The 19,853-nt window shown below is 37.4% G+C and overlaps 1 protein-coding gene and 1 long non-coding RNA gene across 3 annotated transcripts; one reads left to right on the plus strand and one right to left on the minus strand.

Annotated features, from left to right (window-relative positions):
- The first annotated feature begins 15,348 nt into the window (after window positions 1–15,348).
- LOC137709700 (thaumatin-like protein 1) lies at window positions 15,349–17,151 on the plus strand. 2 transcript variants are annotated; one of them, XM_068448685.2, is made up of 3 exons: window positions 15,350–15,749; window positions 15,887–16,559; window positions 16,704–17,151. In XM_068448685.2, the coding sequence occupies exons 1-3, from the start codon at window positions 15,665–15,667 to the stop codon at window positions 16,903–16,905; spliced, it is 960 nt and encodes a 319-aa protein (XP_068304786.2). In that variant the 5' UTR covers window positions 15,350–15,664; the 3' UTR covers window positions 16,906–17,151. The 2 variants fall into 2 exon arrangements, with proteins under 2 accessions (XP_088542666.1, XP_068304786.2); XM_088686540.1 differs by lacking the exon at window positions 16,704–17,151 and having other exon boundaries at window positions 15,349–15,749; window positions 15,887–16,563.
- Window positions 17,152–17,526: 375 nt separating this feature from the next.
- On the minus strand, window positions 17,527–19,853 carry LOC148690809 (uncharacterized). Its single transcript, XR_015957079.1, has 3 exons — window positions 18,104–19,853; window positions 17,924–18,010; window positions 17,527–17,836 (listed from the first exon to the last, which is right to left on the minus strand). It is a non-coding gene; the product is annotated as an uncharacterized LOC148690809 (long non-coding RNA).

Genomic DNA, 19,853 nt, shown 5'->3' on the forward strand with positions numbered 1-19,853 from the left:
TTTAATCTGTGATGGGCTTTTTAGCATACATTTTAGTGGGCTTGGCTGGAAAAATTAAGTCCAATACCTCTTGAGTTGTCAAAGAATCATACAAGTTTGCCAAAGTCGATGGTTTTCTGACGTTATTATGTTACCATCTCGAATTAGTATGCATGCTTGTTCGACTGAAGCATCAAACAGAAGATGGTTGTGTTAACTTGTTGTGTGTGTTGAACTATACGTTACAATATATTATCGAAAATAATTTAGGGTTAGAAGGTTTCACATATAAGTCCTCTAACAACTACACAGGAAGCATTCATTGTTTTGAAGTTAATTATTCTTACAATCTCAAGAGAATCAACAATTAGACTATCTTTTTGCCCTACATTATCATTTTCATTAATTATCCTTGCTGTGCGGGTATTAGTTTAGCCTCTTAAGGCCTCGTTTGTTAAAGAGGATTAATTTGGATAAGACTATTCACTATATTAAAGGCATTTTGAAAGAAGAAATGGATGACAACTTCCTTATTTTGTACAAGTTGAAGGCTACTCATGACAAAAAGTTGTCTTTTAATCCTAATATTTTTGTGGGGATTAGTAAAGGGATATTTTTTCTTCATGAACAACCTTCAACTTGGACAAAATATGAAAATTGTCATCCTTCAACAGCGGTGGATAGTATTTTGGACGTTGAAGATGATAGAGGAGTGGACGGGAATTTAGTGGAAGAGATTAAGTTGTTAAGAAATTGCTTTCGAAGCTTTGCGTGCCAATGGCAGCCAAGAGCAGCAAACATGGCGGCACATTCAGTGGCTCAATTTGCATTAAGCTTTAATGAATTCATGGCTTGGGTTGAGGAGGTTCCTCCATGGCTAATGGCAATTTTGGAGGCTGAGTCGGAAACTTGGAGTATATGATTTCAGATGGTGGTAAACAGGGAGCTTCTTTCCTGTTGATGGACCTTCTCTGCTTGAAGATGGTTATACCAGGTGGGGGTTTTTGAAGTCTTTGTTTGCCATTGCTTTATTTTCCAGTCAACCCATCCCAAATGTGTAATGCTTTATTGGTGTGGAATGAAATTCATCGTCATTGATCAAAAAAGAAAGGGGCCCCCGCACACCGGGAGGTTTGGTGCAATTTTTTTTCCTCCGGAGAAGAGGAGGTGTGTTGCTCGCGATTATTGACGAAGGGTTAATATCATCTAATCATCTTTTATTCTCGTTAGAAAAACAAAATATGAACTTTAGAGAATCAAGTATAGTTTCAAAGATCATTTTAATTAATTGTATATTCTTGCGTTGCATTCTCCACAACTTTTGTACCTATTGGCATTGCTGAATGATTTGTTGTAATCCCCAAAAACTAAATAATTGTTTGTTCCAGTGTACGAACATATTAGGATTATAGCTTTTGAAAACTCCTGGAATATATGCAATAGGAAATATATGCAATAGGAACCAAAGTATTGTTCTCGTGACTTAAGCGACCTTTCTTTTTAAATCATTCATGCAGAACTCACAACCGTTAATTATTATGAGCTACAAGCCTACAATTATTAAACTATAACAAAGTCATAAAGCATAGATTAAAACACTTTTGACAACCATATCTTGATAAGCAAAACTAAAGCTACTTTTTTATCACTTATTCCCTCCTCCATGTTCACTGCCCCTTCACATCCCTGATCCCCTTCCATGCAGACTTAATTGACCCCATGCAACTTGTATCGTTTCTGTTAGGGATAACAATTATTTTACTTTTCTTGTAGCGAAAGGCATCCTTTTCTTCTTGATATAGTTATCATGTTTAAAATTTAGTGTAATCAACCTTTTCCCTTTTCACCATTAATCATAAAAATACAATTCATGCTTTTCCCCTAAACAAACAAGTTTATAGGGGGAGGAAAATTAAGGTTTAAAAAAAAACCAAGGATTCCCGATTTACATAAACCTTTTTAGAAAGAATGTTTTTACTATCAAAAGTGCTATATATGGTGGTTGGGTGATGTACTTGTCTTTACTAAGCCCTTGTTTGGTACTGAGGTGCTTCTGAAAAAAGTGGGTATCAAAAAAAGCTGGGACCTTTCTGCTTGACACCCAAAATCTCAACGGGAAAGCCACGACGCCTTCACCGCTAACACCGAAGGTAAGTCCTAAAATCGGAGTTCATCCATCTTTCGCGAATCGGTTGATGCGACCCAACCTTCTTTTCCCCGCGACCTAGCCTTCCTTAGGATCAGGCAGAGAGAGACAGAGAGAGAAGGGGGAGAGAGGAAATGAGAGGCGGAAGATAGAATAGACACAGGTTCTAAAAAGTAAAAGAGGGACAAAGTAAAGAAGAAACGACACGTGGAGAAAAGAATAGAATAAAAAAAATTATAAATATCTTAATAAAAAAAGGTAAAAGTACATTCTTCAAAGCTCGCAACTGTTGATAAATAGTTTATATAAATCTTATAAATGTCATAATAAGAGAAAAGATAAAAAAATTATTATATAATATTCAACATCATATCTTTTTTAGTCATTTTACACCGCCGCAGCGATTTTACATAAAATTTTACCAAACACTTTAACACTACTTTTTTTGCTAAAAGCACTTTTACAAAAAAAAAAATTTACCAAACACTCTACTGCTTTATTTCACAGCTGTTTATTCTCGTAGCATAGTAGAAGCCGTTTTTATTTCAAAGCACAGCATACCAAACCAGCTCTAAAAAGATGCTGAAACAAAAACAAAACCAGCGGATGATCGATCGATCGAACGGTGATGCTGATGAAAAAGAACAAAAGTTGAAAAATCTTATCCAGACGGTTACTTTACATGGCATATAACCTGTCACTTGGAGGCTTAAGGGGGTTGACAGAATCATCCTATTTAAAATACGACATAATATTCCGTTTCCCCCCAAAAGTAAAGATGTTTGATTATACATAGGAACACAAATGAAAGCAAAACACGACATATAATAAACCCTCAAAACTTAAAGAACTGTATTGACCCAACAAGACTAATATGCAAATGTTAGATTTAATTTGTTGTTCGTATCAACTCAGTCATATAGCCACCCGAGATTGTATTAGGGGTAATTGATCTTAATTAGTCGAATTTCTGGGTTTTGTTAGATTTCTGGGACAGGAGCGGCAGCAGGTTCGTAGGATTTCTGGGTTTTGTCGAAATTTGAGGCCTCTTCGTTGAATTTCTAGGCTTTGTCAAAATTTGGGTTGCACAAAGAATGCTAGTTTTGCACCTTTCTGCTTGACACCCAAAATCTCAACGGGAAAGCCACGGCGCCTTCACCGGCGCCGCTAACACCGACGGTAAGTCCTGAAATCGGAGTTCATCCATCTTTCGCAAATCAATTGATGCGACCAAACCTTCCTTTCCCCACGACCTAGCCTTCCTTAGGATCAAGCAGAGAGAGACAAAGAGAGAAGGGGGAGAGAAGGAATGAGTGGCGGAAGATAGAATAGACACATGTTCTGCCAAAGTAAAAGAGGGATAAGGTAAAGAAGAAACGACTCTTGGAGAAAAGAATAGAATAAAAAAAATTATAAATATCTTAATAAAAAAAAAGGTAAAAGTACATTCTTCAAAGCTCGTAACTATTTATAAATAGTTTATATAAATCTTATAAATGTCATAAAAAAAGAAAAGATAAAAAAATTATTATATAATATTCAACATCATATATTTTTTAGTCATTTTACACAATCGCAGTAGTTTTGCATAAAAATTTACCAAACACTTTAACACTACTTTTTTTTGCTAAAAGCACTTTTACAAAAAAGTTTACCAAACATTCTACTGCTTTATTTCACAGCTGTTTATTATGGCAGTACAGCAGAAACCATTTTTATTTCAAAGCACAACAATACCAAACCAGCCCTAAAAAGATGCTGAAACAAAAACAAAACCAAGAGATGATCGATCGAATGGTGATGCTGATGAAGAAGAACAAAAGTTGAAAAATCTTATCCAGATTGTTACTTTACACGGCATATAACCTGTCACTTGGAGGCTTAAAGGGGTTGACAGAATCATCCTATTTAAAATACGACATAATATTCCGTTTCCCCCCAAAAGTAACGATGTTTGATTATACATAGGAACACAAATGAAAGCAAAACACGACAGATAATAAACCCTCAAAACTTAAAGAACTGTATTGACCCAACAAGACTAATATGCAAATGTTAGATTTAATTTGTTGTTCGTATCAACTCAGTCATATAGCCACCCGAGGTTGTATTAGGGGTAATTGATCTTAATTCGTGCTACTTTGACAACCATTTCGATTGAGAATGAAAGAAGATAAAATACATAAGTTAGTAATATATACTCCTGTCACATTCACATTTTTCACTTTTTTTCTTGACCTATAGTCACATTTGGCGTTTTGCACACACTAACCCTAATTACACAGTCAGATAATAACTTAAGGCGACAACGTGCGCATGCAAAGTCCCATTTATTTAGTTGATCGAGTTTGAACAAAAAGCATGCATTTGCGTCACCAGAAAAACTAGCTAGGTCCAAAATCAACTAAATCAGAAAACTAGAGATGGGTAGGGGTGTCCTTATATTGATTAGGTAAAACAAGTTAATAGTCCATTAATTAATTAAACTTTAATGGACTCAATCTGAAGGAGGAGATGGACAGATGTTTTACGTATATCATCAGAGACACTTGTCAGTTATCACGTTGTGTAGTTTTAACGTATTATAATTTAATAAACACGAATATAATACATTTTGCTTGTAGGATAAGGAATGACACATATTATAACAATAAAATCACGTAGTACACCGAAAAATCTCTTATAACTTAAAACGACGACTAGATAACGTTGTCCCATTGAAAGGCTAAAAAAAAAAAAATTAAGCATAAAGATTGAGTACTGAAACGACCAACGAACTTGGGTACAAAAGTGGTTATGTGATCCTTTTTCATGGATTTGGATCCCATTTGGAGATCCAAATTGTGGAAATCTTAGGGGTCCTCACATCTTAATCATTCATCGTGCATCGTGCGGTCAGAAATCATTTGATTTTTTTATTATTTAGAATTAAACACAAAGAGTACATGAAGAAAACTGGCCGCACGATGTACGATGAACGGTTAGAATACGGAGATCCCTAAGATTCTCACAAAATGGATATGGAGAGTATCCTTTTCCCTTTTTCATACCAATAGGATCCTCTCCATATTCTTTTGGTGAGGATCCTAGAGATCTGTGAATCGCGTTCGTTCATCATACATCGTGCGATCAGTTTTTATCAAATACTGTTTATGTTTAATTTTAAATAAAAATACTTAAAAATAATTTCTAACCGCATGATGTACGGTAAACGGACACGATTCATGAATTTCCGGAATCATCTTTATAAGATCTTGCCAGAATCCAGATTCTTTTTTCATAAGGTTCTTTTGCAATTTGTACATAGCCATGGGGACTTGTTAGACTCGGTTGATCACTCCCCAGTTTCCAATTTTCTCTCTCGTCTCTGATGTTGCGGACAAGATTATAGACCTGAAAATTATTTTTTCAGCTGGATTATGATTTAACCGTAAGAAACTCTTCTGAATGGCAGGTGGGATGATGTGACTAGCTAATAATAGTACAGACAAAAATCGAAGGTTGCAATGCTGCAGTTGTTTCAGTCTAAGTATGTCGATGATCAAGTTAGTATTTAAAGTAATAACACACGTTATAATGAATTAAGTAATTTGATTATTGCGTCAGTACAAGGTTAGTTTCATTCCATACATATATCTTTCACATCCTCCCATCCCGTCACTTTTATTCCACAATTCTTCATGCCTCAGTTTTCTCGTGCATATTTTTTTTTATCACTAACAAAATTTCTCAAACACAAATTAAAATCATAATCAAAGTCAATATCAAAACTCTAAAATAAATGAGACTGTTTCAAATACGATATAATATTGGCCGATACCACAGGTCCACAACGGTGTCAGTCGGATAAGATTCGGATAATATTTTTTTTTTATGGTGGAAGGTTTTTCAATTGAAGTTGATTTTACAACACTAAGCACATGAAACCAACAACCTCAATTGGGTAGCATAATATAGCTTTCCCACATTAATACCAATTATACCTTGTGGCTTGCCTCCTAATTAAAAACCAAACCCCTCCGTGTAACAAACTAATTAGCTAACGGTGTTCTTTCTAGTGTTTTTTAGACAAAGGACATTGTCCCTTTCAATTTTCCAATAATTGTGTGTGATTCCGATTCTCTAATATGAGAGGACACGTGGTGCCTCGTATTGCCTTTGACTTCACTAATATGCTTCTCATGGCCCACTAATATGCTCCTCATGGCCCAATGCTTTGGTCTTGTTATATTTGTTATTTTTTTTGTACAACGATAGTTGTAGTTAGGGACGAGATTGGTCATTCAATAGGTAAATAGTAATTTAATATTGATTTCATTCTTTATAAGAATTGAATTTAAGACTTTTAAGTTGCCATTGAGAAAATGACATTTTAATAAACTATAGTGCTAGTCTCATGATAGGATTTAAGATCGTGGGTTACCAATTTAGATGGATAACGAACAATTAAACTCGTTATTTACCTATTAAGATAAGAGTTGTGCAAAGCCACGTGTACCTATTCAGATGGATAACGAACATTTGGCGCTGAGCATATCGAAGACACAATGATGAAGAACGATGTCTCGTATTCCCCTCAACCCTCTTTGGTGGAGCTCTCAATTGATATTGTCGTCTTCAATCTAATACTGTGGATTCCTTCGCTGAGCTAAGAAGACTCTTCGTGCCTCAACACATCTTCCAATCTGATCGCTTACACTCCATTCGTCAGAAATCAGAGGAGTTATTGCTTGAATATGCCAATCGCTTCAACCACGAGTACTCTCGTTGCGCTGAGGCAAATGATAAAACAGCACTCAAGGCCTTTACGGTAGGCATGCGTCACGTACATGATCAATGTTAACACTTGGAAGACTTACTCTGAAGTGATGATGCAAGCTTACAATAATGCCTTTGCCAAGGCAAAGACACACTAAGGGAACCCTCCTATGGTGAACCTCTATCAACAAGTGGGGAGTGGAAGTCAAGTTCTACCAAGTGGGGAGGTTTTGGCCATTCAGACACCCATTACATCTTATCCTGCCTCATTTAGCTACTCGCTAAGTCACCAAATGTATTCTTCTCTTGGTAATAGGAAATATTTTTACTTTCAGCAAGCTCATTACAACAAGAGGGATACATGTTCCTATCAAGACATCCAGGGATGAACATACCTTCAACTATTATTACCATGGGATCAAGCCTCACTCTTTCAAAGTGGGGGACTAGGTCTTGAAGGAAATGCTATTATAAGAAGGCATACACATTACAAATGTTTTGACCTTTAACCGTTTGAGATCCTTTGTAACACAAGTCACTCAGCAAATATCTAATGAAGAGGGAATTCAGATAACTTCGTACGAATCTTTTACATTCTTAGCACTGACCACCCGATCTATGCTGACCTACCTCCATACTCTAACTCAGAGCTTCAACATGCGCATTTTGACACAAAGTAAGTGAGACTAAGTGTTAGAACCAACATGGTTCACATATACAAACAATGGAATTCTTCATTCATAGCAAAACATTCATAAGCATCATTCATGTGAATCAACATAAACATCATACATTTCAACACATTCATACATAAGTCAACTGAGCTTCGAAGGGGTGTCAACATGCATTTGGCCATTCGGCACTTGCTACAATATGCCTCAGCAACTTGCCCTTATTCTCACCAACCAGGTGATGAAGGAACTCACCTTTATATCACCAATCAGATGATGAAGAGCACAACCAATACTCTAATAAACAATGTTGAGATTCGGCAACTCACCACTCTTCTTACCAACTAGGTGATGAAGGAACTCACCTTCGTATCACTAACCAAGTGGTGCAAGATACAACTAGTACTTTAATAAACATTTTTGCCTTGGCAACTCACCACTCCTCTCACCAAACGGATTATGAAAGAACTTACTTTCTTTTCACCAACTAAGGAAGAACAGTACATCCTGCACTTATGGATTTATAGCATTCATAAGCAGTCAAAAATTTTCAAGCCTTATAACTCGGAAAAGACATATGCAAACTCAACAAAGCCTTCCACACTCTTGCTCAAGAGTGTGAAAGCAAAATCATATTATATGGTTCAACAAACCTTCAACTGCTACAACACGTTTGTTGTCTTCTACGCTCTTGCTCAAAAATGGGGAAGCAAAATTTATTTTATGTTTCCTTCGAACTTTCAACTGTTACAACATGTAGATTGCCTTCCACACTCTTGCTCAGTAGTGTGGAAAAAAAATCTATATATGTGGTCTCTCCCACATATTCTTGTCCCTAGTTCAAACAAAAAAAAAATGTCAAAAAAAAACAATTTATGCCAAAAAAAAAAACTGAAATTAATTAATTATTAATTATTTAGGTATGAGGGTATGAGCTTCCCACAACCAAGGGTATGAGCTTCCCGCACCCACTGAAAAGATTAAAAAAAAATATAAGAATAAACATTGAGTACTGAAACGACCAACGAACTTAGGTACAAGTGGTTATATGACCCTTTTTCATGGATTTTGATCCCATCCGGGGATCCTCACATCTTAGCTATTTATCGTGCATCGTGCGGTCAAAAATCATTTAACTTCTTTTATTTAAAATTAAACGCAAAGAGTACTTAACAAAAACTGATCGCACGATGTACGATAAACGATTAAAATGTGCAGATCCCTAAGATCTCCACAAAATGAATACGAAGAGAATCATTTTCCCCTTTTCATAAGGTTCTTCTGCAATTTGTACATCAGCCATGTGGACTTGTTGGACTTTGTTGATCACTCCCCAATTCCCAATTAACTTCTCTCGTCTCTGATGTTGTGGACAAGATTATAGACCTAAAAATTATTTTTTCAGTTGGATAAGCCAGTTATGATCTTAACTGTAAGAAACTCTTGGGATGATGTGACTAGCTAATAGTACTGACAAAAATCGAAGACCCCGATGTTGTAGTTGTTTTAGTCTAAGTACTTCGATGATCAAGTCAGTAGTTAAAGTAATAACACACATGTTATAATGAATTAAGTAATTTGATTATCGTGTCAGTAAAAGATTAGTTTCATTCCATACATATTTCCTTCACATCCTCCCATCCCCAATCACTTTTATTCCACATTTCTTCGATGCCTCATTTTTCTCGTGCATTTTTTTTTTTATCTCTAATAAAATTTCTCAAACACAAATTAAAATCAGAAGCAAAGTTAGTATGAAAACTCTAAAATAAATGAGACTATCTCAAATATAATATAATATTGGCTGATACCACAGGTCCACATCGGTGTCAGTCGGATAAGATTCGGATAATATTTTTTCTTATGGTGGAAGGTCTTTCAATTGAAGTTGATTTTACAACACTAAGCACTTGAAACCAACAACCTCAATTGGGCAACATAATACAGATTTCCCACATTAATACCAATTATACCATGTGGCTTGCCTCCTAATTCAAAACCAAACCCCTCCATGTAACAAACTAATTAGCTAACGGTGTTCTTTCTAGTGTTTTTTAGACAAAGGACATTGTCACTTTCAATTTTCCAATAATTGCATGTGATTCCTATTCTCTAATATGAGAGGACACGTGGTGCCTCGTATTGCCTTTGACTTCATTAATATGCTCCTCATGGCCCAATGCTTTGGTCTTGTTATATTCGTTATTTTTTGTACAACGATAGTTGAAGTTATAGATGAGATTGAGTCATTCAATAGGTAAATAGTAATTTAATATTGATTTCATTTTTTATAAGAATTGAATTTAAGACTTTTCACTTGCAATTGAGAAAATGACATTTTAATAAACTATAGTGCTAGTGTTATGATAGGATTTAAGATTGTGGGCTACCAATTCAAATGGATAACGAACAATTAAACTCGTTATTTACCTATTAAGATAAGAGTTGTGTATAGCCACGTGTACCTATTTAAATGGATAACAAACATTTGGCGTCGGGCATAACAAAGACACAATGATGAAGAACGATGTCTCGTATTCCCCTTAACCCTCTTTGGTAGAGCTCTCAATTGGTATTGTCGTCTTCAACCTAATATTGTGGATTCCTTCGCTGAGCTCAGAAGACTCTTCGTGGCTCAACACATTTTCCAAGCTAATCACTTACATTCTGCTGATGAGTTATACACCATTCATCAGAAATCAGACGAGTCATTGCGTGAATATGTCAATTGCTTCAGCCACGAGTACTCTCGTTGCGCTAAGGCAGATGATAAAACATACTCTTGGAAAACTTACTCTGAGGTGATGATGCAAGCTTACAATCATGCCTTTGCCGAGGCAAGGACACATTAAGGGAACCCTCTTATGGTTAACCTCTATCAACAAGTGGGGATTAGAGGTCAAGTTCTACCAAGTAAGGAGGTTTTGGCCATTCAGACACCTATTGCATCATCTCCTGCCTCATTTAGATATCAGGGATGAACGTACCTTCAACTATTATTACCAGGGGGTCAAGCCTCACTCTTTCAAAATGATGGACTAGGTCCTGAAGGAAATGCTATTATAAGAAGGCATACACATTACAAATGTTTTGACCCTCAACCATTTGAGATCTTTTGTAACACAAATCATTCGGCAAATATCTAATGAAGAGGGAATTTAGACAACTTCGTATGAATCTTTTACATTCCTAGAACTGACCACTTGGTCTATGCTGACCTACCTGCGTACTCTAACTCAAAGCTTCAACATGCGTACTTTGATACAAAGTAAGTGAGACTAAGTGTTAGAACCAACATTGTTCACGTATCCAAACAATGGATTTCTTCATGCATAGCAAAACATTCATAAGCATCATTCATGTGAATCAACATAAACATCATACATTTCAACACATTCATACATAAGCTAACTAAGCTTCGAAAGGGTGTCAACATGCATTTTGCCATCGGCACTTGCTACGATGTGCTGCGACAACTTGCCCTTATTCTCACCAACCAGGTGATGAAGGAACTCACATTCGTATCATCAATCAGGTGATGAAGAGCATAACCAGTACTCTAATAAACAATGTTGAGATTCGGCAACTCACCACTCTTCTTACCAACTAGGTGATGAAGGAAGGTGGTGGAAGATACAACTAGTACTTTAATAAACATTTTTGCCTCAGCAACTCACCACTCCTCTCACCAAACGGATGATGAAAGAACTTACTTTCTTTTCACCAACTAAGGAAGAACAGTACATCCTGCACTTGTGGATTTATGTTTCTGTTGACCCTAAAAATTACAAAGCATATATGGCGCGCAGGCCGGGTAACTAATGAGCTAACTACGTCATTTGGTTAATGCGGGGCATGCTAACTCGTCGGCCGAGCTCGGCCGAGAAGTAAAATATGTTGATGGTGCATTGACCACGCTGCTGACTTCTTGATCTTGCGACTACGGCCGAGGAAAGAACACGCCTCGGCCTTCGAGTTCTAGAGCTTGAAGATAAGGCTGCTAGTTCTGCGAAGTTCAATATCAAATTCGACTCTCAGGGTGCCGAATGTAGTAACATGGTAACACCTCACTTTGCCGAGAAGGCTAATGAGATGACCTCTGCCAATAAGGATTCGAAAATCCTTCTCGACTGAGACTTAGATAGATAATCAGTCGACCTCGACACAATACTATTTATCCAAACTGAAGGTGCTCCGGGAACGGCTGATTCTACGGCAACAGTGCTATTTATCCAAACTGAAGATGTCACCGGTTGCCTTCACAGTGCTGTTTATCCAAATAGAATGGTTGTTAGCGAAAAAGAAAATAAAAAAAAATCTCAAGATATTTGAAAGGTTTGCGCAGGGCAGTTGTGTGTCGAATTAGAGGGGGCCCTTTACGTTATGTGTAGCTTTGTATTTATAATACCGAACCACATGATGGCCACCTTGTAGAGCCTTTGCCGTGAATAACAAATCACATATTGATAATAAAGGATAATCAACCACTGTGTGATAATCAAATTGAGCAATCATTATCAACAAAATTCGCAGCATGCATAGCTGAACGAGTTCCCAATATTCATGCTGAGTGAATCTGGCCTCATAAAGGTCTTTATGCTGACTCACTGTATAAAAGCATATGCTAATATGCTAAATCTTTTAGCATAAAAAACCAAAGGTTAATTATCTTATTGTTGTCATCTTATCATCACCATCATCCAAAAAGTCCTCGTGTTCCTTCATAACAACCTGATGCAGTCCTACTTCAACTCCAAGTCTTGCATGCAATCCTTATTTCCCGTAGATGTGATAATGCATGCAATTGCATTATCCCATTTAAATAAATACCATGGATATTCGGTGATGATAATTACCCTATCTTGCATGCTTCATCATCTAATGTCGTGCCTTGTAAATTGCAGTCGTATCATTCCACACGACATTGCCACATTCACATCAACTTGAATTGTCTTGAATTGTGCCGCCTATTTCCTAGCTTAGAGATATATTATTTTCATAAGAAAATGCCAAGATAAATCATTATTAAAAGATAATTATGATAAAAATCATAATGTTATCCTTTAACAATAACAAAATTATCTTCACTTTTATCCGACGGTATGGAGCTATGCTTACTCAATGGCCTTGATTGCATGAGCCGATGGTGTAATTTTGGGTCCAAACAGTTTCCTTCGAACTTTCAACTACTACAACATGTAGATTGCCTTCCATACTCTTACTCAATAGTGTAGAAGCAAAATCTATATATGTGGTCTCTCCCACATATTATTGTCCCTAGTTCAAACAAAAAAAAATGTCAAAAAAAAAAAAACAATATGTTAAAAAACCACTTATGCCAAAAAAAAAAAACGAAATTAATTAATTAATAACTATTTCGATAATTATTAATTAATTGTTAATTATTAATTAAGCAATTCATTAATTATTAATGATTACATGTGGAGAAGGTCAACAAAGCTTCAACACATAAGAGATAACTATAACATGTAGATTGCCTTCCACACTCTTCTTTAAGAGTGTCGAAGCAAAATCAACTTATGAGGTCCTATAAAGAGCTTCCCACATCTAAGGGAGAGAGCTTCCCACACTCTTGAAGGAAGAGAGCTTCCCACACCCAAGGGTATGAGTTTCCCACACCTAAGGGAGAGAGCTTCCCACACCCAAGAGTATGAGCTTCTCACACCCAAGGGTATGAGCTTCCCACATCTAAGGGAGAGCTTCCACACAAAAAAAATTCAAAAAGCCTTCCACACTCTTCTTCAAGAGTGTGGGAGCGAAATCTATTTATGTGCTTCAAAAGAGCTTCAACCGAAAGCTTCAACAAAAAATTCAAAAAGCCTTCATACTCTTCTTCAGGAGTATGTAAGCAAAATCTATTTATGTGCTTCAAAATAGCTTCAATTGAAAGCTTCAACAAAGAATTCAAAAAGCCTTCAAGAGTGTGGAAGCAAAATCTGTTTATGTGCTTCAAAAGAGCTTCAACCGAAAGCTTCAACAAAAAATTCAACAAGCCTTCCACACTCTTCTTCAAAAGTGTGGAAGCAAAATCTATTTATGTGCTTCCAAAAAAAAAAAAAAAAAATTCAACCGAAAGTTTCAACAAATAATTTCACCAAAGCCTTCAACACTCTTCCCCAAGAATGTGGAAGCAAAACCTATTTATAATTTGTCCCACGTTAAATCACTCGAACTACAAGCTATACACACGAAAAAGCAAAAAACTACAACTAAAAGACCTTCCTACTAACCCAGAACCCCGAGCTTTTATCTGTTAAACTATTTTTCAAACACAATCATTTGCTACAAATATTAAACATAAAAATAAATAAAAATTCACAAAACCCAAAATTTCTTTTCAATCCGTGACAAACATTCTGCACTATAACACATATCATAGATTGGTTGCACAAGCGTATTTATATATTTACTCAACATTGAAAATATATTTATTTGCATCATGAATAGCAATTCAGACTTTGTAGCTCACAATGCAACTTTCGCAATACCAAAATTTATTTTCAACCTGTGCAACATCACAGCAAGCTTTGAACTTGCTGCGTCTTGGAAATCAAATGGCACTGGCCCTATCAGATTTGACAAAGGGAAATGGGTCCAAAAGAAAGGAAGCGTGGGCCTCTTCTTATTTTGACAACTTGGCTACTAGTAAGATACCTCTTTTGGTAACTCTCCTTGCTCAGAGACTCGGGGGACTTCCACTATATGCTACTACACTTCAGTACTTAGAAATTTCGTGATTACTTAGTAACTTGGATTTTGCAAGTCTCCAACCGAGAAACTTTCCTCACTCGGGTACTTAGAAGAGCATTGTTTGTACCATACTTAACCAATCTCGAAACTACCAAGTACTGGTCAATTTCATACCTTCAAGGACCCACTAAAGGGTTCATGCTGAGGCACCCCTGCCGAAGCACAAGAGTTTTCGTCCAACTAGGAGGCCAATCACAGCACAACACATGTCAACATCATAATAAAGCTCATAGGTTCTCACATCAACCGCGGACAAAAGCTAAAGGCTCTCCTCAACTATAAAAGGAGACCATTCTCCTACAATTAATCCCTAATGTCATTACTGTACTTAAACTAGTCATTAGAACTCACTAATGATGATTATGTTTAAACCTATGTATTTGTGCAAACCTTTCATTATTAATGAGAACTCTTCTACTCCGTGGACGTAGCTAAATTTAGGGTGAACCACGTACATCTTATGTTTGCTTTCTTATTCCTATCTCTTTACATATTTATCTTCAATAGTGATAGGAACAACCGAGCGAATGTCACAAACTTGACACTTTACGTTGTTTCAAAATTTTCACTGATTTTGTGCATCAACATGCCTATTAAATGTTAAGAATAAGACGAGGATTAGTACCACAGTAAAAATTAAGCATTCTTGTGGCCGTCCTCAATCAAATTCGAAATTTGAGATTTGGGACATGATCAAATTCTCAAATGTGCGAGAACGTTTAGGTGCTTTCCATCTTTGCAGTCACTTCTCCTTCAACAGGGTGATGTTTGGTTACCGTCAATGTTGGTTTTGTAGTGTTCTTCCCCCGCATTATGAGACGAAAGGAAACTAACCAACTGAATTTGTGGGAATTTGACTACTGTCAAAAGAAAACGGTACGCCAATTATAAGCTGCCACGCGAGCAAAGCTCCAGCTAATTTCCATATAAAAAGACATCTTTACCCAACACTAACCTCAAATCTAATTGGCACACCGTCTTATCGATTAAAAAAAAAAAAAAAATTATATATATATATATAAATTCTTCCCGTGATACTGAGTCGGTGATAGCTGACACTCACAAGTCACATTGCCATCTTCCATTTTTGTGTATCAATTCCTTACAAATAGAGACCCTCAGCTGATCATTCAGATTCTCCCACCACTCCCTCCGCCTTCCTCCTCCTCCTCTCCCACCACTTCCTCCTCCACCATCCTCCTCCTTCACCTCTTCTCCCACTCCTTTTTCTCACACAACAATTGCCATTTGCAGACTCTGTTTTTGTGTCAGAAAAAACCCAACATTCTCTGCCATTTAAGATTTTCAACAATCATTGACAAATAAATTTGCAACCTCTATGATTCCCCCAAATTTGACCAAAATCCTCATGGCAGCTCCATTTTCTCACCACCTCACCTTCCTTCTTCTAATCATTACCAGAGGTTAAAAAAAAAAAAAAAAAAAAAAAGACACAAAATTTCAACAATTCGATCAATTTTACCACTTGGGTTGTTATTACATTTTCGTAATTCAATGGAATTATCAATAATTTTATACATTTTTCTGTTTTTGTTTGCAGGGGTCTCAGCAGCCACATTCACGTTCACAAATAAGTGTGACTTCACAGTATGGCCGGGAATTCTAGCCAGCTCCGGTAGCGAAAAGCTCGACAGCACCGGCTTCGAGCTCCCCAAAGGCAGCTCCCGCGTTTTCCAAGCCCCTACTGGCTGGTCCGGTCGGTTCTGGGGCCGAACTGGCTGCAGCTTCGACGGTTCGGGCCGCGGTTCGTGTTCAACCGGGGACTGCGGCTCAGGCGAGCTCGAGTGCAACGGAGCTGGAGCAGCCCCGCCAGCCACTCTAGCCGAGTTCACACTCGGTTCGGGTTCTCAAGACTTCTATGATGTCAGCCTTGTTGACGGTTATAACTTACCTATGATCGTCGAGGGGAGTGCGGGATCGGGTGCGTGCGCGTCCACCGGGTGCGTTACGGACCTCAACCGTAGGTGCCCTGCTGAGCTCAAAGTCGAAGGTGGCGGCGCGTGCAAGAGCGCGTGTGACGCGTTTGGAAGTCCGGAGTATTGTTGCAACGGCGCGTATGGTTCACCGTCTACATGCAAGCCGTCCATGTACTCACAGTTGTTTAAGTCCGCGTGTCCCAAGTCGTACAGCTATGCTTACGATGACGCCTCAAGTACATTTACGTGTACGAATGCTGATTATACGATCACATTTTGCGCTTCTCTCACTTCGAGGTAAAGGCTTCAAATTTTTTTAAAACGATTTAACATGTTTTGTCATTCGATTATTAATTTTAAATCCACATTAATCAGCTTTAACGATTGCAAAATATGCTTGTAATTGACATTGATTTGGTTCCGGAATATGTTTTTGTGCAGTCTAAAATCTTCAAGAGATTCGTCTCCACAGACAACTGATGAATCAGGGTCGGGGTCAGGGTCAGATTCTGGGTCGAACTCAATAGGTTCTTCATTGCTAGCAGATTTGGCCACTGGAGATTCAACCAAAACTCAACCTTCCACTTCCATGGCTCTTCAATGTATGTTGATTTTGGTCATCTCTTTGGCTCTCACATTTTGACAGTTATAGTAGCCAATCCTGCCTCAAATGGCCGACTGCTTGGCATTGTCAAGAGGAGAGAAACATACATGCAACTGAGAGATGCCAAGGTGGGGATAGTGAAGGAAAGTTGACGAGAATCAATTGTAAACCACCCACGTCCAAATCCCACAATATTCGGTGTTTGATACATACACATATGTATATTAATGCATGACGCATAAGCATTTGTTTAGAAATAAAAATGTGCTTCATTTCTCTACATAATTTTTTTTTTTTTTTAACCACGACCACTTTCTCTTAGTAGGGGTCTACAATTACTTGTAGGTTCCACGTTCTTTTTTGTGATGGTGCGACAATCATACAAAAGAATTACTCATAATCTAACGACCACATAATCCACTTACGCAAGCACTTATACATATATTAATGCATGACGCATAAGCATTTGTTTAGAAATAAAAATGTGCTTCATTTCCCTACAGAATTTTTTTTTAACCACGACCACTTTCTCTTAGTAGGGGTTTACAATTATTTGCAGGTTTCACGTTCTTTTTTGTGATAGTGTGACAATCACACAGAAGAATTACTTATAATCTAACCACCACATAATCCACTTACGCAAACATTTATACGTATATTAATGCATGACGCATAAGCATTTGTTTAGAAATAAAAATGTGCTTCATTTCCCTACATATTTTTTTTCCATGACCACTTTCTTGTAGTAGGGATATACAATTATTTGTAGGTTCCACATTCTTTTTTGTGATAATGCGACAATTACACAGAAAAATTACTCGTAATCTAACCACCACATAATCCACTTACACAAGCACTTTTTGATGTGAACGTGTAGCACGATGAATAGGCGTGCGCAGTAAGCAATAAGCATTGATGAATTGACAGCAAAAGGAGTGCGTGTAGGGGTCTCCCATTCTGATCATCATACCTGAAGAAGCCAAAAAGAAATGATGTAATTTCAATCAGTAATGGCAATTATGAATGGTGCATCTTCTCTCTCGTTATGATTACTAACAAGATAAGCAAACAAGCCCAAAAATGCAGACGTAAGTATGTTCCAAATTGCCGCCCTATGACGATGATTTCCTTCGAGTTCGACATCCTGGATGTACATGTATACAAAGAGGTGATTCTTCAACAACTTGAGTGGGGAAACCGCACAAAGCAAAGCAATACAAAGACAGAGAACAACCACCTTTTTCCTTTGGATAAGATGATTGATATCTGATCATGACTGGTCCATTTTCAACGACGATTCGTAATCCACCTGCACTGTTGGTAAAGCTTAAGCAGCAGAGCGGTGATTTTTACACACCCATTTTGTCCATCTGCACTCCTTGTTTTTCTTCTTTGATTCTCCTTTGAATTCACTGAGTTACGAAAGCACAGACATAAAAGGGAGCGCGGCGGGCATATGGATAAAATGCGAATGCGAAAATCACCATCTGCAGAAATGCAAACATAATTTGGAGAAGGTGTGATGGTGAACCCAGCAATGGATATTTTAATCAAATACTATATATTGGGATCACCATCTGAAGGGACACCCCTTCCCTGTAACGCCATCTTAAATCCGTTCTTGCATTAATCAGTGTTGAAAGTAAAGACAGTTAGGAACTAACAGAAGGAAAACATTAATTCGTGATATAATTTAAGTGATCAAACTAACAAGAGGAAAGCAGTTTAAGTTACTGCAAGAGTACGAGAGCCACGGTATTATTCACAATAAAATTGCTAATATAACATTCCCAAAGTTGCACGCTATTATCGAATCATGCATATCAATCAACGCTCATAAATTTTCATTACCTCTTCAAAGAAGTTGTGCACTGCGAATTTGAGTATAGTTTTTGAGTTAAGTGGCAAAATTTCATATGAACAAGTGGCACTCGGAACCAACCAGCGTAAAGCAATAGTGCAAGGAGAATAGAGATAGATTCACCTTTAAAAAAGCTTTGGATTTGATCCGGGACGTGTCGTCTTGACACTATGCAGACAAGGGTTCTTCCTTTCTGTGAGCCAGCAGTGACATATAGCTTCAAAGCAAACAAGTAATCTCCCATTTCCATGATAAGTTAGTTTAACCGATCCAAAGAGTATATCGCTTTTGACATTGTTCCGCAGCGTCCTTTACTGTCCATGTCAATGTTCAGTGAGGGATGGCTATATTTTTAAAGCTAAATATGTGACTTGATGCTCAAATAAAGATAAGGAATCTTCAGACGAAAGTTTATAACTTTCATTGCACCCTCCCAGAACATGCTAAAAGGGAAATCAACAGTATTTAATATCAATAAGGAAAAAAAGCAAAATCCCATTCTTCCATTACAATTGGTAAACTATAAATCTGCCATTACCTATAGACTTAAAATGGAAATCACAATTGTTTTACATCAACCAAAATGGGTAATGCCGTTCTTTCCATTCCAATTGGTAGCTACAAATGAGGGAGGATCGAAGCAATGATAAGGAAGGAATAATGTGTTTTAGTGACTATGGATCTGTATCCACCACCATTTGCGGGGGCAACAATATCACACTTTGGCTGTACATGCCATTTCCTGTTCCTTACGATAACAAAACAATTCGCGCACACAATCCATGCTACCACACAGAATCTACATTGCCCGAAATATGAGCAGCTGAAGAAGGAATATGGGTTCAAAAGTTCATACTGTAATTTTGATCGATAAGGGATAGCAGTGATCTTTTTGATAGCTAGGCCACGAACCAGTACCATCCAAAAGCTCCTTATGATGCTTCCAAATTTCTGCACCATAATTCTCTGTTACGCTGAAGCGCAAACCACATTCTTTGATTCTCCCTAAGAACTCGTCCAAGGAGTCGCCCCTTTTAGGACCGAAGAACATAGCTTCAGAGGGCTGCACTTTTCCCAGCAGGAATTTGAGAATTTGAGAAGTTAATGAATATAAACAAGATAGAGC

Source organism: Pyrus communis, chromosome 15, assembly GCF_041283825.1.
Source record: "Pyrus communis isolate YQ-2024b chromosome 15, ASM4128382v1, whole genome shotgun sequence".
NCBI classification, from domain to species: Eukaryota; Viridiplantae; Streptophyta; class Magnoliopsida; order Rosales; family Rosaceae; genus Pyrus; species Pyrus communis.

What these genes read in the sequence shown, in the direction of transcription:
- LOC137709700 (XM_068448685.2), top strand. Translation starts at nt 15,665, where the DNA reads ATGATTCCCCCAAATTTGACCAAAATCCTCATGGCAGCTCCATTTTCT. An exon ending in TCTTCTAATCATTACCAGAG is followed by an intron (nt 15,750 to 15,886) that starts GTTAAAAAAAAA and finishes TTTTGTTTGCAG; the next exon opens with GGGTCTCAGCAGCCACATTC. An exon ending in TGCGCTTCTCTCACTTCGAG is followed by an intron (nt 16,560 to 16,703) that starts GTAAAGGCTTCA and finishes GTTTTTGTGCAG; the next exon opens with TCTAAAATCTTCAAGAGATT.